The 24,421-nt window shown below is 66.3% G+C and overlaps 1 protein-coding gene across 1 annotated transcript in view; it reads right to left on the bottom strand.

Annotated features, from left to right (window-relative positions):
- LOC138822832 (piezo-type mechanosensitive ion channel component 1-like) overlaps positions 1-24,421 on the bottom strand; it is a 59,183-nt gene that overhangs the window by 21,272 nt on the left and 13,490 nt on the right. The window contains exons 2-6 of the mRNA XM_070015770.1: positions 10,623-10,718; positions 3,544-3,666; positions 2,841-2,883; positions 2,540-2,678; positions 100-268 (exon numbers count right to left, since the gene is read on the bottom strand). Of these exons, the coding sequence (XP_069871871.1) occupies positions 100-268; positions 2,540-2,678; positions 2,841-2,883; positions 3,544-3,666; positions 10,623-10,718 (570 nt within the window). The remainder of the gene's footprint in view (positions 1-99; positions 269-2,539; positions 2,679-2,840; positions 2,884-3,543; positions 3,667-10,622; positions 10,719-24,421) is intronic.

The following is a 24,421-nucleotide window of genomic DNA, read 5'->3' as shown; positions in this document are numbered from 1 at the left end:
CTGGCGTCCACCAGCCAACGGCCGGCGGGGAGGGAGCGCAGGGAGCGGCCCCAGCGCTGGCCAGCCCGGGATCCCCGCCCCCGCCCGCCCCTCAGGTACCTGCCAGCGCCAGCAGTGTGATGGCCAGCATCCGCCCGGCGGCCACCAACAGCCAGTGCGCGGTGACCCAGAACCGGGGGGCGAGCCACAGCCTGCGCCTGGGTCCCGCTGCAGAGGCCTCCTGTGGGCCTGCCGGGGGCTCACCGTCCCCCTCCGCCTCCTCAGTGTCCTGCTGGTGTCAGGGGAGGGGCGGGAGGGCGGTCAGGGGAGGGCGGCCAGGGGAGGGCCGCGAGGGTCATCAGGGGTGGGGAGGGGAGGACGGTCAAGGGAGGGCGGTGAGGGTCATCAGGGGCGGGGAGGGGAGGGAAGGGGAGGGGTCAGGGGTGGGGGTCAGGAGAGGGGGGTCAGGCGTGTGGTCCTCTGCCCCACCTCACCTGCCCCTACAAAATCACTGGGCCTACAACCGCCCCAAGCACCAGCCCGCTGTCTTCCACCGGAAGTCAGCCGCACAGCCTCCTTCCTCATTCCAGCTCTGCCTTGCGGGCCTTCCCGGGGGTGCTTGGCCCAGCCCACCGGCCACTGCCCTGCCAAGACCTGGCACACACAACCATGCAGGCTAGCCCCAGGAGACAGGGCAGCCACAGATTCTCGAATCTGTCCCCAAAGCAGCTCCTAGATGGGCATTTTTAGGAGGACGGAGGGGAGTAGCGGGCTGTGCGCACTGCACATGCATCGGGCGTGGGTGCCACGTGCACTGTAGTTTACAGGGCATTTTTAGACTTGCCGCCCAGCTGGGGGCCGGGGGCCGCTTGCGGGGCCCCCAGCTGCTCTGCCTGCGCCCTTCCCCACCCCTCAGACAACGCAGCCACACACGGGGCACAGCTTCCCGCCCTTGCCAGCAGGATGGAGGTGGCCAACTGCTTAGGAGGAAGTCAGCCGTTACTTGGGGCTGACCTGGACCCGATGGGACCCGCCTCCCCTGGCCCTGATAGAGGGTTCCCAGAACAGAACTTTCTATTTCCCAGAACCCGGGGAAGGCCAGGACATGCTGGAAAAGAACAGGAACTTCATCAGCTGTGCTGGCTCTGGCCGGGGGCTGGCAGCCCAGGCCCAGCTGGGCCCTGCGCAGAGAGGATGCAGGTGCCCAGGCTGAGTGTGCTAGCTCGGCGCCAGGCGGCCCAGGCCCCGCGGTGAAGTCGGGGTGGAAGCCGGCAGGTCTGGCCTCAGGCTGGGGCTGAGGCAGGGGGCCAGGCCTGGAGACCACAGAGGCAGAGAAGAGGGAGGCCAGACCTGGAGACTGGAGGGCGGAGCCCTGAGCATAGAGGCAGCGGGAACAGCAAGGCTGAGGCCACGCCCGCTGGGATCGAATACATTAGGCCGTGTGCCCTCGCCCACAGCCAAGAAGCCTGTGACAAACGCGTGACTCCAGGCCTGGGAAACCTCCCGGAGAAGTCCGTGACAAATGTGTGACTGCAGGTGTGGGAAGATCGGGGCTGCGCCCGAGAGTCGGGGCGTCCGAGGCCACCCCGTGGCGGGCAGTGAGGCCCACTGGGCTGCTGACCTGCTCTGTGCCCGCCGCCAGCCTCCTCCCCTCTCTGGACGGAACGCAAGGCCCAGCAAGCGTCAGCTGTGGATAAACGCACGCTGGGGCCGGGGGCCTGCGCCAGAACACCTGGACTGTCGTAAATCCTGGGGCAGTCCTAGCCACCACGCTAGCAGGCCAAGGCTGGGGTGGGGCTGGAGGCACAGCTTACAGGCAGGGCGAGAGGCCACCAAGGGCACACCCAGGGCACAGCCCCCGTGCCTGTGGTGCTGGGCTCGGTGGCCCAGCAGTGAGGTTGGGCCCTGCCTGGTCCTCAGGGCCGTGGCTCTGCTGTGGCCACCGGCACCTGTCCCACCTTCCAGCTGAGCTAATCCCTGAGCGACATTTCCCACAAGCAGAGTCATGGCTCCCTGGCTGATTCTGCCCAGGGTGGGATTCCTAGCAGGAACTGGTCTCGAGTAAATAACGGGCTGGGAGTGTGGCTTGGGGAGAGTGCTCGCCTCGCATGCATGGCGTCCTCAGCACCGCATGCATAGAAGAAGCCAGAAGCGGTGTGTGGCTCGTGGTAGAGTGCTAGCCTTGAGCCAAAGCAGCTCAGGCCCTGAGTTCAAGACCAGGATTGACAAAAAAGAAAAAAGAAAAGAGTAACCACATGGTTGGGGCTCAGCAATGGACCAGAATGCTCCCTTTCCTCCTGCATCCCTCTTCAAACCCAGCACATAAGCACCTCCATGACTATTCTCGAGCGCTTGAAGAGAGAGGCTTAAAGCAGCCCTGGGAGCTGCCTCTGCCCGGTGCCGCCGCTCACCGAGTCTCTGCCCGGTGTCACCGAGCCTCTGCCCAGTGCCACTGCTCACCGAGCCTCTGCCCAGTGTCACCAAGCCTCTGCCCAGTGCTGCCGCTCACCGAGCCTCTGCCCAGTGTCACCGAGCCTCTGCCCAGTGTCCCGCCGCTCACCGGCTCGCGGGTGTGCCGGCTCTGCCGCGCTTTCCTCGTGAGGTGCCCGCAGAGACCCAGGCAGACCGCAGAGACCACGAGGATGCCCAGGTCGGGGGCCACCAGCCGGAGCGTGTTGGGAATGTCCTTCAGGTCCAGTCTGTGGAGGGCAGGGAGGGCCTATGGTCAGCACGGGGGGGGGGCAGGGCCGGGAAGGGGAGCGGCTGCCCCGAGAACACACAGGCTGGCCGCGAGGACCCCAGATCGTGGTTCCAGAACCGCCCTTGGACTGAGAAGCCCCAGGCAGCCCACGGGGTCTTACCTTGTGACCCCGACATGTCGAGAGATGTTCTCCCAGCGGCTGCCTGCAGAGAGTGAGGGACCGGTCAGGCAGGACAGCAAGACAGCAAGGGGCTCAGACGCCTAGCCCCCCTCCGGCCTTCACTGATGGGGAAACGGAGGCCTAGCCGGGGGACGGCCGGTGGCGGGGGGCAGGGCAGCGGTGCTGGGCCCGGATGGGCGATGTAGCAGGGCAGGGTTGGAAGTAGCCGCGGCTGAACCTCAGGGTGCAGAGAGGCCCAGACATCTCAGTGGTTAACGAGCAGGGCAAAGCCCCAGGGCGGGGCCCCAGCCTGCGTGGCATTGCGGGACGCCGGGCTGTGTGTGGAGGAAGTGTGGGGAGGGGCTGGCGTCAGACCCCGTCTTGTCTGGAGCCGAGGCTCGGTTCACACGTGGAAGGAAGGTGCTGGAGCCGCCCGGCTGCACAGCCACACGCAGACCTGTGCTGGGCCGGGCGCAGGGGCCCGAAGGCTGCCTTCAAGCCTGGACGCCCAAGACCCGGATCAGCCCCCAGAAAACCTGCGCTGGACATAAACCATGGCCAGACATGATGGGTGAGGCCGGGAGCCTGCCGGGGTCGGCTCAGCCTTCCCGAGCAGACCCGAGGGTCTGCCTGAGAGGCTACGCTGCTCCTTCCAGCCACAGACACAGACACACAGACACACCCCTGCCCCGTGGCAACTCACAGCTTTGCTCTAGGAGCTGGTCCAGGCGGGGCACAGTGTGCAGACAGATCTGGAAGACCAGGTGAGCCGCCAGGAAGAGGAGGCTGAGGCAGAGCAGGGCACGGAGGAGGCGGCCTGTGTGACCTGAGGCAGACAGGCTGGGGTGAGGCTGGACGGGCAGGCAGGGACATGGCCAGGGGCGCAGGCGACATGGAGGGGCAGGAGGACGGCCGTGGCGTCTGAACCACAGCCAACGTCTTCTGTGACCAGAGTGACAGGTACGCGGCACAGGCTACACAGCCCTCGGGCACCGCGCCTCTCCTGGCAGCCATCGGACGATGCTGCTGTGACCTGACGCAGGCTGGGGAAGTGACCGGCCCCAGGCCGCACAGCGAGGGAGGGCAGCCCGACCCACAGCCCGACCCACGGGGCTCCTGTTTGCTCGCTGCTCTCTGGGAGCACAGAGAACAGGCAGGAAGAACCCCTGGCTCCCGGAGACACAACTGTTTCCATTGACCCAGCAAAGATCTACCTGCCTTGCAAACAGATACCTGCAATCTGGAGACTGAAGATCATGAGTTCAAAGGCAGCCTCTGCTACAGAGTGAGACCTTGTCTCAAATAAGACTTTTTTTGGGGGAATCCGGTCGTGGGGCCTGAACTCTGGGCCTGGGCGCTGTCCCTCGGCTTTTCAGCTCAAGGCTAGCGCTCTACCACTTGAGCCACAGCGCCACTTCTGGCTTTTTTTCTTTTTGCTTATGTGGTGCTGAGGAATCGAACCCAGGGCCTCAGGCATGCAAGGCAAGCGCTCTACCACTCAGCCACCTTCCCAGCCCCAAATAAGACTTATTTTAAGGCGTAGAAGGTGGGGAGCAGCCTGGTACACAGGCCCCCGTGGTCAGTCCCTACAGAGCCTGGATGTAGGGTCTGAGGGAGGGAAGATGGGTGGGGGACTTTACCCTCCCCCACTGCTGTTGCACCCCAGTGAGTCAAGAAGTGGGTGGGTGGTGGCAGCCCTGCAGTGACCCTGGCCAGCGAGGCCGGAGTCCACTTCTCAGCCAGAAGCCCTGTGATGACCAGACGTGCGAGGTGGGCCTCCCCCACCGCAGGCCTCCCCGCCCCGCGCCTGCTCCCTCTCATTCAGACGGACAAACCGATGCAGAGAACCCGCGGAGCACGCCCACGGCCCGGGCGCCCACCTTCCCCTTCATCTCCACAGCTCGAGCTGGCTGACGGGGACGCCTGCCCTGCGGACACCGGGAGGCCGGGCCACCTGGCCCGGCGGCCTCCGTCCCTGAGCCGCTGGGTGACCCCGTGGGGCTGGCCAGCTTGGTGGAGGGCAGGGGCTCAGCTGAGAAAACAGATGGATGGAAGGGGAAACAGGAAGTGGCCGGGGCAGGTCCTTTTGGCAGCCAGTCAGGGCCTCACTGGGCCTGGACACTGGAGGTCCGCAGACCCTGCCAGCCGGCCCTGCCCTCCCCCACCCCAGGAAGCAGCAGCAGCCCCGCCTTCCGCGACCGCACCCCGCCCTCCGGGCACAGGCGCTAGGCCGAGGCCAGCTCCAGACCTCTCCAGGGCCGGTTGGCAGACGTGCAGGGCCGGGCCGGGCTGCCAGCGTACGGGAGGCCCGTTTGACTCAACTGTGTGCACATGACTGCAGGAGCCCCCCTCCCCCGCCTCCCCACGCATCCTTTGCCCCACGCTGGAAGGAGGTGAAGGGGGACGCAGCCAGCGAAGGGGGAGCGGTGCTCAGCAGCAGAGGAAGCCCCGAGGAGCAACACGCCTGCCACTCGCCAGGCCCCGGCCCCAGCTCCTGAGCCGCAGCCCCAGGGGCAAGCCTCTGCCTGGGCAGAGCCCTGGGCTGGGGTTCTGCTCACTGAGCTGAGCAGCAGGAGGTCTTAACGCTGCTGGGCAGAGGCCAAGCCGCTGCCAGGACCACAGGGGCTCGGGTGGGGGCGGGCAAGATGGGATGGGAGGGGCTCGAAGGAGGGTGGGTGGGATGGGAGGGGGCGGGTGGGAGGGGAGGGCTGGGAGGGGGGCGGGTGGGAGGGGAGGGGCTGGGAGGGGGCGGGTGGGAGGGGAGGGGCTGGGAGGGGGGCGGGTGGGAGGGGAGGGGCTGGGAGGGGGGCGGGTGGGAGGGGAGGGGCTGGGAGGGGGCGGGTGGGATGGGAGGGGCTCGGAGGGGGTCAGGTGGGAGGGGAGGGGCTGGGAGGGGGGCGGGTGGGAGGGGAGGGACTGGGAGGGGGTCAGGTGGGATGGGAGGGGCTCGGAGGGGGGCGGGTGGGAGGGGAGGGCTGGGAGGGGGGCGGGTGGGATGGGAGGGGCTCGGAGGGGGTCAGGTGGGAGGGGAGGGGCTGGGAGGGGGCGGGTGGGAGGGGAGGGGCTGGGAGGGGGCGGGTGGGAGGGGAGGGACTGGGAGGGGGGCGGGTGGGATGGGAGGGGCTGGGAGGGGGGCGGGTGGGAGGGGAGGGGCTGGGAGGGGGGCGGGTGGGAGGGGAGGGGCTGGGAGGGGGTCAGGTGGGATGGGAGGGGCTGGGAGGGGGGCGGGTGGGAGGGGAGGGACTGGGAGGGGGGCGGGTGGGATGGGAGGGGCTGGGAGGGGGGCGGGTGGGAGGGGAGGGGCTGGGAGGGGGTCAGGTGGGATGGGAGGGGCTGGGAGGGGGGTGGGTGGGAGGGGAGGGGCTGGGAGGGGGTCAGGTGGGATGGGAGGGACTGGGAGGGGGGCGGGTGGGATGGGAGGGACTGGGAGGGGGGCGGGTGGGATGGGAGGGACTGGGAGGGGGGCGGGTGGGATGGGAGGGACTGGGAGGGGGGCGGGTGGGATGGGAGGGGCTGGGAGGGGGGCGGGTGGGATGGGAGGGGCTCGTAGGGGGGCGGGTGGGAGGGGAGGGGCTGGGAGGGGGCGGGTGGGAGGGGAGGGCTGGGAGGGGGCGGGTGGGAGGGGAGGGGCTGGGAGATGGTCAGGTGGGATGGGAGGGGCGGGTGGGAGGGGAGGGCTGGGAGGGGGCGGGTGGGAGGGGAGGGGCTGGGAGATGGTCAGGTGGGATGGGAGGGGCTGGGAGGGGGCGGGTGGGATGGGAGGGGCTGGGAGGGGGGCGGGTGGGAGGGGAGGGACTGGGAGGGGGTCAGGTGGGAGGGGAGGGCTGGGAGGGGGGCGGGTGGGAGGGGAGGGGCTGGGAGGGGGCGGGTGGGAGGGGAGGGTCTCGGAGCTGCGCAGGGCTAGGCTGGGCCGTCCCGCTCTGCGTCATGTCAGTGAGGGGTACCAGTCGAGCCTGGGCAGGGTGGTGAGGCCCGGCCATCCCCGTGGGAAAGGGAGATAGACAGGGGTGGGGGGGGTGGGGGGGGTGGGGGGGCCCTCCTGGCGCGGGCACCCTGGCAGGCAGGACGAGTCCCAGCAGGGGTCAGTCACAAGCAGGTGGCTGGACACCAGGCCCAGGGCCTGTCTGGGCACAGGGCCCAAGCCAGCCCCTGCCAGCCCCCCCCGCCCCCTCCCACCCAGAGGTCAGGGGACGCGGCCAGGCAACGTCAGCCTTCCCCCATGACCGCTGCCAAGGCCTGCAGCTGCACAAGTCATAAACCCACACAGGATACTCCACACCGTTCTGCTTCACATTTTCCTCTCTCACGCCTGGAAAAACCCCCGGAGGGTCTCTGAGGCTGGAGAGCGACACACAGACAGCATGGGACAGCTGTAACCCCGACTGGACGGCCACCATGTCAGAGGACAGGGCAGGGAGTCGGGGTCTCCCCTGTAACCCCGACTGGACGGCCACCACGTCAGAGGACAGGGCAGGGAGTCGGGGTCTCCCCTGTAATCCTGACTGGACGGCCACCACGTCAGAGCATGGGGCAGGGAGTCGGGGTCTCCCCTGTAATCCTGACTGGACGGCCACCACGTCAGAGCATGGGGCAGGGAGTCGGGGTCTCCCCTGTAATCCTGACTGGATGGCCACGTCAGAGCATGGGGCAGGGAGTCCGGGTCTCCCCTGTAATCCTGACTGGATGGCCACATCAGAGCATGGGGCAGGGAGTCGGGGTCTCCCCTGTAACCCCGACTGGACGGCCACCACGTCAGAGGACAGGGCAGGGAGTCGGGGTCTCCCCTGTAATCCTGACTGGACGGCCACCACGTCAGAGCATGGGGCAGGGAGTCGGGGTCTCCCCTGTAATCCTGACTGGACGGCCACCACGTCAGAGCATGGGGCAGGGAGTCGGGGTCTCCCCTGTAATCCTGACTGGATGGCCACGTCAGAGCATGGGGCAGGGAGTCCGGGTCTCCCCTGTAATCCTGACTGGATGGCCACATCAGAGCATGGGGCAGGGAGTCGGGGTCTCCCCTGTAACCCCGACTGGACGGCCACCACGTCAGCGCATGGGGCAGGGAGTCAGGGTCTCCCCTGTAATCCTGACTGGACGGCCACATCAGAGCATGGGGCAGGGAGTCGGGGTCTCCCCTGTAATCCTGACTGGACGGCCACTATGTCAGAGCATGGGGCAGGGAGTCGGGGTCTCCCCTGTAATCCCCACCTGGGTAGGCTGGATGGCCACGTCAGAGCATGGGGCAGGGAGTTGGGGTCTCCCCCGTAACCCCGACTGGACGGCCACCACGTCAGAGCACGGGGCAGGGAGTCAGGGTCTCCCCCGTAATCCAGACTGGACGGCCACTATGTCAGAGGACAGGGCTGAGCTGGCTGCCACATTGGGAGTCTCCAGTGCGAGACATTGAAGGAGCAAGTGGCATTCAGTGAGGCCAGCAGGGGGGAAGGGCTGGCCCGCGCCCCCCGCCTCCCAGCGTGCTGATTTGTGCTGGACTCCCAAATGCCCTCCCTCTGCTTTCTGCCCCCTGGTTCTGCCCTCTGGGCTGGTGGTGCCTGAGGGATGGCCAAGCTAGGGAGGGGTGACCTCTGCCTGTGGCCAGCAGGACAATGCTAAGCTCACACCCCTGGGGACTATGATCTCATGCGGGTTAAGGCAGACGTGAGCAAAGGCGGCTGAGAGCGGAGCTGATGTGGAAGGCTGTTCTAGACCACCTCAGTGTGTTAAGAGAAGAGGAAGGGCAGCCATCTTGAAGGAAGGAGTGCGTGTGCCTCTCGCCAGAAGAAGAGGCAAGAAAGCCAGACCCCAGCTGGCTGGCCGCCCACACCGTCCTCTCAGGTCCTGGGAGGGGCTTCGGGAGGATTCCCACTCAAGTTCCCGTCAGCCTGGGCTAAAAGTTAACGAAAGACCTCCTCTCGGCCAATAGGATGAGCAGGGGGCGTGTGTCTAGTATCTTGGCTAGAAACGCACACACAAGAAGGGCCTATCTGTAAAATAACCTAAAGCAAAAAGAGCTGACCCAGCTGGGCACAGGAGGCTCAGGCCTGTCTGTCATCCCTGCTACTCAGGAGGCTGAGGTCTGAGGACTGAGGTTCCAAGACAGCCCAGGCAGGAAAGTCCGTGAGACACTTATCTCCAAATAGAAATAGCCACCCGAAACCACAAGTAGCACTGTGGCTCAAAAGGATAGAGTGCTAGCCTTGAGCAAAAACAGGTCAGGGACAGTGCTGAGGCCAGGTTGAAGCCCTACCTACAACCTACCAAAAGAAAAAAAGAAAAGAAAAGTGAAAGAGAGAGAGAGACAGAGACAGACGGAGAGGGAGAGAGAGACGGAGAGGGAGGGAGAGAGACAGAGAGAGACAGGGACAGAGAGAGAGAGAGACAGAGAGATGGAGGGGGGAGAGAGAGAGAGAGAGAGAGAGAGAGAGAGAGAGAGAGAAGGGCTGAGGGAGCGGGTCAAGTGGTAGGGTACCGGCCTAGCAAGTTTGAGACCCTTTGTTCAAACCTTAGCACAAAAACAAAATCAAGCCAGGTATGGGAGGCTCACACCTGTAATCCTAGCTACTCAGAAGGAGAGCTGAGGATCACAGTTTGAAGCCAGACCAGACAAGAAAGTCCGTGAGACTCTTATTTCCAAATAACCACCCAAAAGCCAAACAAAAAGCACAAACAGATGAAAAACAAGCAAAAGAAAGCTAAAAGGAAGAGCAAGCCAGTCCAGCCCGACCGCTGCCCCGACCTTGGGTTCTACCAACCGACGAGCAGTCAGGATCAGGAGTCAGCTGTGGCTCCACAGCCCCAGGGTGGGGTGGTGACTCAGCCCAGCAGCCACAGGAAGCCCATTCACCCAGGCGCTAAGGTGGCCAGCACCACCCAGAAGGCAGTGCCCAGGCCTGAGTGTCCTCGGTGAGCCCCGGGTGTCCCCTGCTGGCCTCAGCTGCTTTCCTGCCGCTCCTGGACAGCTCCGCCTGGGCAGGGTCTCTCGATGTGACGCGTGCTCTCCCCACAACCCTCTGTAAACTGGGGGCCACATCCCACTCCAAGCCCCGCGGCTAGCTAAGGCCTCTCCACCCAAGGGTGGGCATTTTGGGGACAGGTTCCTGACCACTTGCTGTCACTGTAAGGCGTAAAACGGACACTAGACGCACACAGTGCAGGCAAGAAGAACTGGAGACCGAGGGCCCTCAGCTCTGGCCCCGGCAGCCGTGGCCAGGCCTGCGCCCAGGGCACAGCGCTGCGCTCTTCCTTATCATGGAGCAGCAATAGCTGGGACACAGCCCCGCTGGGGCCGCACTGCCCAGTCCCCTGGAGGCACGGCTCAGAACCGACCCTCGCTCATGTGGAGGACAGAAGAGACATCCCTGCCCAGCTCACCGCTGGCTAGAGCCCAGGCTGGCCCCGAGGGACACCAGGGAAGCAGGGCGCACGGGCAGCCTGGGCTGCTGGCTGGGTGAGTCGGCCGGAGCCCCTCGGGCTGAGACCGCCGTGGCCACAGTCGTGTGGGGGAGGGCATCCCAGTTCAGCTGCGGAACGGGGTAGGCTGGGAAGCTCCTGTGTGGGCTGTCCTGGCTTCCAGAGGCTCCCGTGACAGGCGGGGAGTCGCCCACAGCCTCTATCCTGTCACACCAACGCCGGTGACGAGCCCTCCGCAGAGCAGACGGAAACAGCCACAGTCCACAATGAGGAAACGAGACTCCGGAGTCCTCGTGTCGGCCGGTTACCCGGGCGGGTCCGGCTCCCCGCTGCCCGGGTCTCTGCCTAGGCGGCACCCCCCCGGGACCTTACCTGGGACACTGTGCCTCGTGGGGCCCGGGAGCCAGGGCAGCAGCAGCAGCACCAGCAGGTAGACCAGGGAGAGGACGTTGACGCGCAGCAGGGCGGCTGGGGAGGAGAGACGCAGTTAGCGTGGCACGGCAAGCGGGCCGTCGGCCCTCCCGGGGGTGCTGCCGGGCCCTCCTCACTGGGAGGCCCCAAGGCCCCAAGGCCCCTGCATCCGCCGTGTCCCTGCGTGCCACACACAGCCAAGCCACACCCCTGCTAGCGCATGCAGGGGCAGGAGCACGCAGTGCAGCCACATCACTCCTCCACGGAGACAGCTCCTCACGCTCCCACACAGCCCGGCCTCCCCACGAGGTCAGACGCGCACACACCACAGCCCCGGCCTCCCCACGAGGTCACACACCACGGCCCCGGCCTCCCCACGTGGTCACACACCACGGCCCCGGCCTCCCCATGAGGTCACACACCACAGCCCCGGCCTCCCCACGTGGTCACACACCACAGCCCCGGCCTCCCCACGTGGTCAGACACGCACACACCACAGCCCCGCCTCCCCACGTGGTCACACACCACAGCCCGGGCTCCCCATGAGGTCACCACACCACAGCCCCGGCCTCCCCATGTGGTCAGACACGCACACACCACAGCCCCGGGCTCCCCACGTGGTCAGACGTGCACACACCACAGCCCCGGCCTCCCCACGTGGTCAGACACGCACACACCACAGCCCCGCCTCCCCACGTGGTCACACACCACAGCCCGGGCTCCCCATGAGGTCACCACACCACAGCCCCGGCCTCCCCATGTGGTCAGACACGCACACACCACAGCCCCGGGCTCCCCACGTGGTCAGACGTGCACACACCACAGCCCCGGCCTCCCCACGAGGTCACACACCACAGCCCCGGCCTCCCCACGTGGTCAGACACGCACACACCACAGCCCCGGCCTCCTCATGTGATCAGACACCACAGCCCCTGGTCAGATGCGCACTCCGCTGCCCCAGCGTCACCTCTGGACAGTGAGCTGAGCAGTGACCCTTCTTCCTCACTGGCTTCCCCACAATTCTGAAGTCCCGCTGACCATGCACCCCCACACGGTTCTGGTGGCCGACTCCAGGAATGCTGCTAAGGCACAGGAGCCACTGGGCAGAGCGGTGCCCTCCCTGCCCCGACGACCCGCTCTCGGGGATACAGCCCTGCCTCCCCCAGGTCACCAACCAGAGCCACACAGCATGCAGCCTGGCTGCCCACGGGGACCTTCTGATGCCATGTGATGCCCACGCCATCCTGAGTACGTCCACCAGCATGGCCAGGGCACCTGGAGCGGAGAGCCGGGGACCCTGCCCGCCAGGCCAGCTGAGCCGTCTCCTCCCACGACCGAGGTTTGCCGGGGGCGAGGTACTAAGATCAGAGCACTGGGTACTTGAGCCCCTTGGCCTTTCCTGGGCACAGAGAGGCCCTTCATGCCAGCTGAGGGGCACCAGTCACACCGCCTAGGAAGCCTGGACAACTGTTTCCCCTAGGAGTGGAGCACACGGACCTGGTCCACACAGACCAGGGCTGGAGGAGCCTCTGGGACAGCCGCACCGCAGGCTGATCCCCACCCGGGGCTGGAGGAGCCTCCAGGACAGCCGCACCGCAGGCCGATCCCCACCCGGGGCTGGAGGAGCCTCCAGGACATCCCAACCACAGGCTGATCCCCACCCGGGGCTGGAGGAGCCTCTGGGACAGCCGCACCACAGGCTGATCCCCACCCGGGGCTGGAGGAGCCTCTGGGACAGCCGCACCGCAGGCCGATCCCCACCCGGGGCTGGAGGAGCCTCTGGGACAGCTGCACCGCAGGCCGATCCCCACCCGGGGCTGGAGGAGCCTCTGGGACAGCCGCAACGCAGGCTGATCCCCACCCGGGGCTGGAGGAGCCTCCAGGACAGCCGCACCACAGGCCGATCCGAACCCGGGGCTGGAGGAGCCTCTGGGACAGCCGCAACGCAGGCCGATCCCCACCCGGGGCTGGAGGAGCCTCCAGGACATCCCAACCACAGGCTGATCCCCACCCGGGGCTGGAGGAGCCTCTGGGACAGCCGCACCGCAGGCCGATCCCCACCCGGGGCTGGAGGAGCCTCTGGGACAGCCGCACCACAGGCCGATCAGAACCCGGGGCTGGAGGAGCCTCTGGGACAGCCGCAACGCAGGCCGATCCGAACCTGGGGCTGGAGGAGCCTCTGGGACAGCCGCACCGCAGGCCGATCCGAACCTGGGGCTGGAGGAGCCTCTGGGACAGCCGCACCACAGGCCGATCCCCACCCGGGGCTGGAGGAGCCTCCAGGACATCCCAACCACAGGCCGATCCCCACCCGGGGCTGGAGGAGCCTCTGGGACAGCCGCACCGCAGGCCGATCCCCACCCGGGGCTGGAGGAGCCTCTGGGACAGCCGCTCCGCAGGCTGATCCCCACCCGGGGCTGGAGGAGCCTCTGGGACAGTCGCACCACAGGCTGATCCCCACCCGGGGCTGGAGGAGCCTCCAGGACATCCCAACCACAGGCCGATCCCCACCCGGGGCTGGAGGAGCCTCTGGGACAGCCGCACCGCAGGCCGATCCCCACCCCGCAGAGGCAATGCGTGCGTCCCCCGAGCCGCCCACCCGTGTCCACTCTCAGCCCCACCCGTGAGAACTCACACACCCAGCTGTGGCTCCGGCCTCTGGGAACACATCCATTCCGGAGGGCGGAGGCAGGCGGTCCTGAGCTCAGGGACAGGAGTGGGCTCCCTCAGAGCGAACTGACAGGGAAAGGGGCTTCCAAACCCAGTCTGGGACCAGGGAAGAGAGCAACGGTGCCCACGCCAGGCAGAAGACGCCGTGCAGCAATACCAGCCACGGGTAGGACCTGCACCCCATCCCAAGCCACCCCAACGTACAGTTCCTCCCAGGAGCCTCCTCCCTCGGGGACCCAGAGGTCTCAGCCACAGAGCCCAGGGCGCCTGCCGCCAGCACAGCGCTCCCCTCCCTCCACACCGTGGCCATCTCTGCCCCGGGGCCCCTGGGGCCACGGTGTCCTCTTTCCACTTCTATCAGCTTGACTCCCTTAAATCTGAACTTTTCAACAATTATACATTTTCATAAAGAAGAAAATCAATGTGACCGGCCCAGGGGCGGGGGAGATGCACAAATGGCAAATCCTTGGCAAACCCTTCCACGGCCCAGGGGCGGGGGAGATGCACATAGGCAAACCCTTCCACGGCCCAGGGGCGGGGGAGATGCACATAGGCAAACCCTTCCACAGCCCAGGGGCGGGGGGGCAGGGGGGGAGATGCACATAGGCGAACCCTTCCACGGCCCAGGGGCGGGGGGGGAGGGGAGATGCACATAGGCAAACCCCTCCACAGCCCAGGGGCAGGGGGGGAGATGCACATAGGCAAACCCCTCCACGGCCCAGGGGCAGGGGGAGGATGCAGTGCGGCAAACCCTTCCACGGCCCCGCCTGTTTCCCAGAACTGCACTCTTCAGCCGCCAGGTGCTGCCTCTACCAGCGCCAGCCCTGCTCTGTCCCCAGGCCAGCCTCCCCTCCCCTCCAACCCAAGAGCCTCCAGCCAGAGGACGCTCACCCATCTGTCCACCGGTGTCCACCACCCACCCTGGGGACCCTGGCTTTCTCCTGACGCGGTGCTAGGGCCTAGCCAGAGGAAGGATGGAACGGACACCCAAGGTGGAAACACAGGAGGGGCGTCCACAGGGACCACCCAGGCTGGCAGGAGGCCAGGAGGGCAGCAAAGGGGCCTGAGGTCTAATTCATGACAATTTACACGTTCTAGAGGCAAACGGTGGTGACAGACACAAAACAATGTGAGCATGTTTAATGCCGGTGGGACATGCATTGAAAAATGGGTTCAAACAGCAAACACTGCCAGGCACTGGTGGCTCACGCCGGTCATCTCATCATACAGGAGGCTGAGATCTGAGGATCGAGGTTCAAAGCCAGCCCGAGCAAGAAAGTCCGTGAGACTCTTATCTCCAATAAAACACCAGAAAACCACAAGTGGTGCTGACTCTCCTTCCCCACGCTCACATGAGGCTGTGGCCTGTGAGGGGAAAGCCAGGAATCACGGCCCCACGCCAGCGCCCCCCCCTCAGCCCCACACCAGCGCCCCCCGGCCCCACACCGGCGCCCCCCAGCCCCCCCGGCCCACGCCAGCACCCCCCCTCGGCCCCACGCCAGCGCCCCCCCCGGCCCCATGCCAGCACCCCCCCGGCCCACATCAGCCCCCACTGGGCCCACGCCAGCTCCCCCCAGCCCCACACCAGCACCCCCCCGAGCCCACGCCAGCGCCCCCCGGCCCCACGCCAGCGCCCCCCGGCCCCACGCCAGCACCCCCCCGAGCCCACGCCAGCGCCCCCCGGCCCCACGCCAGCGCCCCCCGGCCCCACGCCAGCACCCCCCCGAGCCCACGCCAGCGCCCCCCGGCCCCACGCCAGCGCCCCCCGGCCCCACGCCAGCGCCCCCCGGCCCCACGCCAGCGCCCCCCGGCCCCACGCCAGCGCCCCCCCGAGCCCACGCCAGCGCCCCCCGGCCCCACGCCAGCGCCCCCCGGCCCCACGCCAGCGCCCCCCGGCCCCACGCCAGCGCCCCCCCGAGCCCACGCCAGCGCCCCCCGGCCCCACGCCAGCGCCCCCCGGCCCCACGCCAGTGCCCCCCCGAGCCCACACCAGCGCCCCCCGGCCCCACGCCAGCGCCCCCCGGCCCCACGCCAGCGCCCCCCGGCCCCACGCCAGCGCCCCCCGGCCTCACACCAGCGCCCCTCAGCTCCCGGCTCGTTCCAAGCACGCTGACGGTGCCCTTGCTGTGCCCTTGCCCAGTGGAGAGAGGTCAGGTGCAGGAGGCCTAGAGAGGCAGCCATGCTTTGCCCCTGAAGGCAGGCTGCCCGCTGCCCGCTGGAGGCAACGTGGGGACACAAAGATGTTCAGAGGGGACAGAGCCCAGCCCTGCCTGGACAGCACCCGGCTGTGACCTCACAGGAAATGCCTTTCCTGAACTAGCAACAATGGGGGTCAGTGGAGACAGGAAGAGCCCCGCAGCCAGGACCGTTAACCCTTCACGGACCCGCACTTCCCACCTGAGCACCACGCTCAGGTGTCCAGCTCCCACTGGGGAAACTGAGGCCACTGGGGTGAGTCTCCTGGAAGCCAGATGGCCCAGCAGCGGCTGGGATGGGACGGGGGGGGGGGGAGGAGGTGACTGGACGGGACGGGGGGAGGAGGGTCTGGACGGGATGGAGGGAGGAGGGACTGGACGGGGGGAGGAGGGACTGGACGGGACGGGGGGAGGGGGTGACCAGCACCCCAGGTCACAGAGCCCCACACCACTCCCAGCTCCTCCACACGCACGGCCCACTCACCGCCCACTCCCGTTACCTGCAGGGAGACGGGCTGTGAAGTCTGGACAGCCAGGTCCCAGGAAGATGTGGACCCTGCGTCCACCAGCCTGGCCCCGGCCTCGGTGGAGGAGGACACGTGCTGACCCTCGGGAACCTGGGCAAGACTCCCGCTCGGGGCCGGAATCTCCTCTACAATGTGGGTGAGCCGAGCAGGATGGCGGGCAGGGCACCACGGGGACAGGGCCCCACACAGGGGACAGGGCCCCACGGGGACAGGACCCCATGGGGACAGGGCCCCACACGGGGGACAGGGCCCCACACGGGGGACAGGGCCCCACACGGGGGACAGGACACCACGGGGACAGGGCACCACACACGGGGCAGGCCCCACACAGGCTCACACTCCCTGAACCTCAAGGAGGACCTGGCTGGCCCAGGTGCAGGCTTCAGGACACAGGCTGGGCCTGAAGAGGACACTGCTGCCGGGTGTCCCCCCAAACCCACACTGATGGACAGCCGAAGTGCCAGGCAGCAGCCAGTGGGGGGGACTGGGCTGAACTAACGGGGGAGAGGAAGATAAGGGGTAGAGCAGACACCCTGGTCTGCGTGGGCCTCCGGACCTCAGGATAAAGGCCTGCTGACCCAGGTCAGCACGGACGTCACCCCCCAGGGGACAGCACGGGGCTGGGCACCCCACAGCCACCCTGGGGTCGGTGTCACTGGGTCACTTCTACCTTCAGATGCCAGACCCCTGAACCTTGGGTGGCTGAGGTGTGAAATTCCCCACCCCCACCCCACAGCCTCCAGGCTGCCTGAGTGCCAGGGGAACAGGAAAGAGGTACCGCAGGGGAGAGGTCACTACAGGGGAAAGGTCACCGCAGGGGAAAGGTCACCGCAGGGGAAAGGTCACCGCAGGGGAAAGGCTACCGCAGGGGAAAGGCCACGGCAGTCCAGGAGGGAGCGCCTGGGGGGCCCATGTGCCATGCCTCACAAGCCGCCCCTCATTGGCGGTGGCCAGGGTCCTGGGGCAGCGTCGGGCGGGTAACCAGAGAGGGGCGGGCTGAGCAGGACACATGTGCTCGGAGGAGGGAGAAGGGGAGTCACACCGCCCTTCACCCCCCGAGCAAGCCCAAAGCCTGGCCGCCCGTACTTCCACGTCTCTTCTGCAGGAAGGCGAGGGACAGACTGGCCGGGTCCAGGAAGGGGTTCCCAGGGCCCCTCCGTCTCCCAGGCCGCCATGCAGTGGCTACAGAGGAAGAGCCACGGAGGCACAATGGTCCCGGAGCAAAGAATCTCCTCAGTGCCCCCACGGCCGGCCTCCTGTGACACTTCTGCTTTCCAGGAAGCGGCGTCCTCACCCTGGCGCCGGTGGCCCAGCCTCTCCCACGCTGCTCCTGCTGCTCGCCCCTCGGCTGGGCCCGCGGCCGCTCCCCCCGACAGTGGCTCACACCCCGCTGCTCCCCTCCAGCCTGTGCCGGTTTGTGCTTGACAAGGCCCAGCCCCCACCACTCCCTGTATCCTGGAGAGACACCACAGACCCACAAGACAGAGCCACGAGACAGCAGACCAAGGGGGCTCCCTGGAACAGGGCCCCAAGACATGGGGGCACCTGGAACAGTCCACGCCACAGGGCCACGAGACACAGGGGCACCTGGAACAGCCCACGCCAGAGCCACGAGACACAGGGGCACCTGGAACAGTCCACGTCACAGGGCCACGAGACACGGGGCACCTGGAACAGTCCATGTCACAGGCCAGGAGACACGGGGGTACCTGAACAGTCCACGTCACAGGGCCACGAGACACGGGGCACCTGGAACAGTCCATGTCACAGTGCCACGAGACACAGGGCACCTGGAACAGCCGACGCCAGAGCCACGAGACACAGGGGCACCTGGAACAGTCCATGTCACAGGGCCACGAGACACGGGGCACCTGAACAGTCCACGTCACAGGGCCACGAGACACAGGGCACCTGAACAGTCCACGTCACAGGGCCACGAGACACGGGGGCACCTGGAACAGTCCACGTCACAGGGCCACGAGACACAGGGCACCTGCAACAGTCCACGTCACAGGGCCACGAGACACGGGGGCACCTGGAACAGCCCATGTCACAGGGCCGCCAACGTGGAAATGGCCTCTGTACCCTTGGTGGGCGTCACTGCCACGGGAACGCACTCTGCAGGACTTGGTGGCTGTCTCACGCTGCCACCCCTTACCAACCACGAATCAAGTCTGGGCTGTTCGCAGGGCCACAGCAAGTCACAACTGCCCCCTCACAGAACGTCTGCAGCCACAGCCTGCCGGACGGGCAGCACGCAGCCAGTGCGGGGCTGGGGGCAGCGCAGGGGTAGGGGTGACTCACGCAGTCTGTCCAGCCACACAGCTGCAGACAGCCAAACACATCTGATGTTTTCTGGGCGACACCTGCAGCCGCATGTCCAATCCACAATCTATGTGGTGCATGGGGTGATGCCCCTGGGTGCGTGTGGGCCGGCAGAGGGAGCAGAGGTCCTAAGGCTGACCCTCTGCCACGGAAAAATGTTTTCAGTATGACTGGGGTGGTTGACAAGTGGCCTGACCCGACTCCACCTTCCACACACGAGGGGGGAGGGGCCAAGCGCCATCTGCAAGGTGGAGCGGGCAGTGTCTGAGGCCTAGACCCCAGGGTCCCGGTCCAGGCAGGCCTCCTGCTGCACCCGCTGACCGTGTGAAGGGCCGGTGGGGACGGGGGGTACCAGGTCTGGCCAGGTGACAGCGGCCAGGCCGCACAGCTGCTGGGCTGGGGGCCTGGTCCCTGCCCAGCTGCCCTCAGCCCACTCCAACTCCCAGTTGCCTCTGCCTTATTTGGCTTGGGCCAGAAACCATAAACACGTCTGTGGAGCTTCTGCCAGAGGTGGGACGGGGCGGAGGAGGCGGCAGGGGAGGAGCGCAGGGCGCTGCTGCTGCCCTGCCAGCCTGGCCTGGGGCTTCAATCCCCAGGGCTCCCCGCCCCGCAAGGCAGAGCACAGAACCCAAACCCGGACACGGAAGGCCGTGCGAGGCGACTTGCGGGCGTGGCCAGTCCACCCATGCAGAGGAAGGCTGGAGCAGGGGGGGACACGGGCCGGCCACTGCAGGTGCGTCCGGCCTGTGCTCAGGGTCAGCCCAGGCGGTGTGGCCAGACGTCCATGGCTCCTGCGCAAAGGAGGGGGGCTTAGAGCAGTCAGGCGGTGCTGGCGGGGAAGGGGCTGGAGGTCCCTGTCTGACCAGCCCTAGCCAGACCCATTCGCACCAGCCAGCCGTAGGCAGACCTCCTCCTTCCGGAGCTCCTGTCTGCTCCTTGCCCCCAAGACTGGGCGGGCACCGAGCCCGCAGTCATCTGCCTGTGCGCACAGCCCCCCAGGACCAGGTTCTTGCTTCTTCTGTCACCCCAAGTCCAACCTGGCCCCGGGCCAGCGAGGACCTCTGGGCCTTGGTAACCCCAAGGCCGGCTTCAAACAGTCCTAGGCACAGATGGCAGCCAGCCACTCCCACCGGCACAGGCCGGAGGCAGGGAGGCCCGTCTGCAGCACCACCCCAGCAAAGGAGCAGAGAAAGCCCAAGCACGAAGCCCAAGAAATGAAGCCTCAGGGCCTGCCGAGCTCCAGACACCCCAAGCTTTTCACCCGGTGGAAATCCAGGACCCACGGGAGGGAGACCAGACTCGGGACACGTGGGTCTGTGGGAGCAGTGGGGACCCAGGCGGGAGACACGGAGAGGCGGGAGAGGAGCAGGAACACAGTGCTGCCTACCTGGAGCGGGGCCAAGCAGCCGGAACTCTGAGCAGCTTCTGGAGCGTTTAATTAGCACAGTGTCAGAGTTTCATTAGTGCCGTGTCTGGGAAGGGTGGTTTTATGGCTCGCCTGCACGGGGCAGGTCACTGGTGGCCCTGCTCTCTGCGCGATGGCTTTGCGGGGCTGCGGTGGCCTGAGGGACACTTCGCTGGCAGGGACCTCCAGGAGGAACGGGAACGCAGGGCAGCCTGCAGTCCTACACAAGCCCGCCACTGTGCCCCAGGGCCGCCCCTCGCAGCTATACTCGCCACGGTGACCACGAGGTCTGCAGGACAGGAGGGGGGCTGGCTGCAGACAGCTCAGCAGGCCTGCTGCATGCGCTGGTGCAGGCCGGGCGGCCAGGGCACAGGCCGGGCGGCCAGGGCACAGGCCGGGCGGCCTGGGCTCAGGCTGGGGTCTGCAGGGGCCACAGCCTGAGATTCTCACCTGCGTCCGGGCAAGTCCGCAGCTGCCATCTCACAGATGGGCAGACCAAAGCTGGAGAGCCAGGTGGCTCTCTGAGGTGACCAGCTAGCAGGGGAAGCAGGTCGGGGGTGCACACGTGAGCCCCAGGAAAGCGGGAAACCAGGGGTGCATCGGACACAACGGGACGGGGCCAGCAGCCCAGCAGAGGAGACAAGTTCACGCAGTACCTTTTTGGGGGGTCATGGGGCTTGAACTCTAGGCCTGGGCACTGTCCCTGAGCTCTTCAGCTCGAGGCTAGGGTTTTACCACTTTAAGCCACAGCACCACTTCTGGTTTTCTGGTGTGGAGATGAGTCTCCTGGACTTTCCTGCCCAGGCTAGCTTTGAACCGTGATCCTCAGATCTCAGCTTCCTGAGCAGCTGGGACTGCAGGTGTGAGTCACTGGTGCCCGCTCAACGGGGCACCTTTGCTGGCCTCCCAAGGGAAGCAGAGGCACGTGTGGCCAGGAGTTGTACTTGACTGACAGACACAGGTATGGAGGGAGGGAGGGTCCCCACCGCAGGAGTGCCAGAGGCCACGGAAAAGACCAGAGCCCGCGGAGGGGGGTCCCAGCAACCCACCTGGGAGACGCTCCCCTCCCACAGACCCGGGCTGCCCCACGGCCAGCCAAGCCTGAGCCTTCCCGGAACTCGCTCCGGCCGCCCCTCCCTAAATCCACCCAGCAACTCCACGCCTCTGCAGGGCCTCCACATCCCCCCACACGGTCCCCCAGGAGACCCTGGCACGGAGGGCCGGCTGGACTGCATTCCATGCCAGCCATCCAATCTCCCACAGCCCACAGGGCGGGGCCCAGGCCGCCCGCCCCGGGGCCCCGGGCCCCCAGCCTCTGAGGGAAGGAGGATCCCAGGGTTATCTGGGCTGCCATCTGCCAGCTGATGCAGGTGAGCAGGCGGGGAGGGGTGTGAGCACAGGCCGGGGAAGGCACGGGGAAGGGGCAGGCCCCAGCCCCAACAAGGCTCCAGCAGAGCCACCTCTGCAGAGCCAAACATCCCTCCCGGGCTTCTGGAACTCTGGGATCTGGGCTTCGGCAGGGGTCCGGCCAGGAGAGGCCATCACTAACCCTATACACGGCAGGCCACTGACAAAACAGCTCAGACCTAGGGACAGAGTCCCTCGGGCACAGCAAGGGACCCAGGGCTAAGACAGGCTCAGGAGATAACCTGCTCACATTGCATGTATACACACATGCACGCCCGTGTGCACGCGCGTGTGCACACACACCCTCGAGCCTCCACCCAGGTCATATACACACATGTACGTGTGTGCCTGCACACACACACACACACACACACACACACACACACACACACACACACACACACACACACACCTCCACCCCGGTCAGCCCAGTCCATTGGCACTACCCTCCAGATCCCCAGCCCCCTGAGATCTTTGGTGGCAGACGGACAAAGCCAGCACAGCGAGGGGCTCAGTCACAGGTCCCAGTGTGGAAGGGACTCTCGGGCTCCTGTGGTCAAAGGCCAAGACCAGAGGTGAGTGGTGGGGGGGGAAGGGTTGGACACCCTGCCCTCCTGCGGCCCTGTGTCCGCATCAGGTGGGGGGAGGTTCCGGCCATGCCCCTTCCGTGGAGACCAGGAGCGACGAGGCATGGTGTTGGGGGGCCCTGGGCCGAGGGGCCAGGAGCTCAGAGCCCGTTCACTGGGAAGGCACTGACTTCCTGGAAACTCTTGGAGGAATGTGCCGAGCCAGAGTCGCCCACGGTGACTCCTGCAAAGGGGGCCTGGGTCACAGCGGCAGTGTCCCCTCCCGGCTCTGGCCCCACAGAGTGGCCAGCACATTCCAGAGGACTCTTGGATGGACCTGACTGATTAGCACAGAAGGGCTGGCATTGCGCTGTGGGTAAACAGCCTCTCTCCTGACCTGGAGCCAGGCCACAGCAGCATTCCCAGTAGACGGAGGGAGGGGGGAGGATTCCTCCAGGAACAGCCCTGCCCAGGGCACCTAGGCAGGGCAGAAAGAGAGTCTAGAAATCTGGAGCGGCACCCTGGGATCCTGGGCCCTGCCTGCCCTCCCAACTCTATGTGATGGAGCCGACAGCCAGGGTCCTCCTGCGCCAGGACACGGCCTCTCACCCGGACTTTCATGTGAGCCTGGACCCCTCACACAGCAGAGCCCACCAGGACCGACCGCCAGCTCCCACAGCTGCGTGGGTCAGGATGGTGGAAGCCACCACCCTCTCCACCCCGGGTCTGTCTCAGGGATGCCGGCCCTGGCCCGGGCCAGGCCCTGGAGCTAGAGACACGATGCAGAGCCCAGACCTCAGGCATCTGCCAGCCGTGGTGAGGAGCTCTCCACAGTGGGAAGAGCACTAAGCTACGGCACAGAGTGGGTCCAGACCTGCCACACACCCAAAGCAACAAATACAAACTGGGCAACATACAGCCTGTCTCAAAAAACAACTGCAGCCAGGAAGTAGCTCAGGCTGTAATCCTAGCTACGTGGGAAGTAGAAAAAGGGAGAATCATGGCTTGCAGGCTTTGTGGTCGTCGCTACTTGAGAGGAAAGCAAACAGCAGGATTGTGGCCCAGGCTGGTCTGGACATAACTGTGAGGCCTTATTTGAAAAATAACTAAAGTGGCTAGAGATGTTGCTCAAATGACAGAACACCTGCCTAGCAAGCGTGTGAGGCTCAGAGTTCACACTCCGGTACCACTAAACAACCACAACAAAACAAAACACAAAACCCTGAAGTTGCCACTTGGTGTCTGTAGGAGATTGGTCCTAGGGTCCCACAGACACCACCATCCATCCGGGAGGCTCTCTCTTCTGGAAAGCAGCGTGGGGCTGTGCGGAGCTCACATGGCCTGTGCGTGTGAGTCAGTGGTGGGAGCCTGGCAATAGGCCTATGCTGGCCATGCAGGTGCTACGCAAACACGCTGCACCACGGCGCTTACCGCATCAGAGCGCTGAGACGCAGCCGGCCAGGCTGACCAGAGTGTGAGCCAGGGGAAGGGAGCGGCACACAGGCAGCGGAGGCCGGGCCGGCACGAGGGCAGACGGGGGTCGTGAAGCGGGGCTGTGGCAGGGGTGCACACACAGCGTTCTGCTCACAGCAAATGGAAAGTCTGCTTCTTGAGAGCTTCCAGGATTTTATGTCAATTCTTTCATCCTTTTTTCTCTTTAATTTTAGGGATTCTGGAGCTTGATCTTAGGGCCTCGAGCTTGCTAGACCTCCAGCCCTGCCGTTTCTAGTTATTAGAAACCTTTTCTGCCTGGGCCTGTCTCACACTGAGATGCTCCAAACCTCTGCCTTCCAGGTGGGTAGGATGACACGTGAGCCTCTGGCGCCTCGCGGCAAACACTCTGATCTGTGGCTGGATGAGCCACAGGTGCAGAGGCTGCAGGCGCAGAGGGCTACGTACACGCATGAGGGCAGCCATCGGGTCAGGGGTCAACAGCACGGGGGGGGGGCGGGGGGAGGGGCGGGGAGCCAGGGCCCAGTCCCACACCCAGGTGCCCAATGAACCAGGAGGCAACGCAACAGGAGTGTCCGATGGAAGGCTCCCCTGGGGGACGCAGGAGCTGGACATGGGGCAGGAAGAATCGGGGCCTGGGGAGACTCAGCAGAGAAAGCGAAGTGCTGAGGCCCTGGAGGGGAAGGCTGAGCCCTGTGCCGCCGGGGTCCCCGAGGTGGGCGGCTGCCCCTTGTCCCTGTGCCCGGATTGAGCACCACCCGTGCCGCAGAGCTGAGGGTCTCGAGGCGGGCCTCCCCTGGGGACCCCAGGCCCCGCGGCGTTCCCAGGGCGGCTTGCGGACAGGTTCTAATGCCTCACACTCCAGGGATGGAGGAGAGACAGATGGTAAGCTGCCATGGAGATCTTCCTGCCACTATCTGCGAGGCTGGCGGGCGGCACGGCAGGGTGTGGCTTGGCACTGAGTGACCACAGCAGAGGCCTGGCTCAGTCCCGCTCTGTCCCGCGCTGCCCCCAGGATGGACGTGGGCATCACTAAGGACAGACGGCCCCCACGGCTCGCCCGAGGAAGCGGCTGGCTCCGCCCTTGGGCGTCAGAGGCCGGTGCCCCGGCTGGCCGTGCGCACGGGGCAGAGCGTCCACTCCAAATGCCTAGCCAGCCCAGGCAGCTCCAGCCACCACACAGCCCTTTCGTCACTCCCAGCCAAAGGCAGAA

The sequence above is a fragment of the Dipodomys merriami genome, unplaced genomic scaffold, assembly GCF_024711535.1.
Source record: "Dipodomys merriami isolate MVZ:Mamm:240054 unplaced genomic scaffold, mDipMer1.0.p SCAF_116, whole genome shotgun sequence".
In the NCBI taxonomy this organism is placed as follows: domain Eukaryota; kingdom Metazoa; phylum Chordata; class Mammalia; order Rodentia; family Heteromyidae; genus Dipodomys; species Dipodomys merriami.
This window is presented reverse-complemented; position numbering and strand designations above follow the sequence as displayed.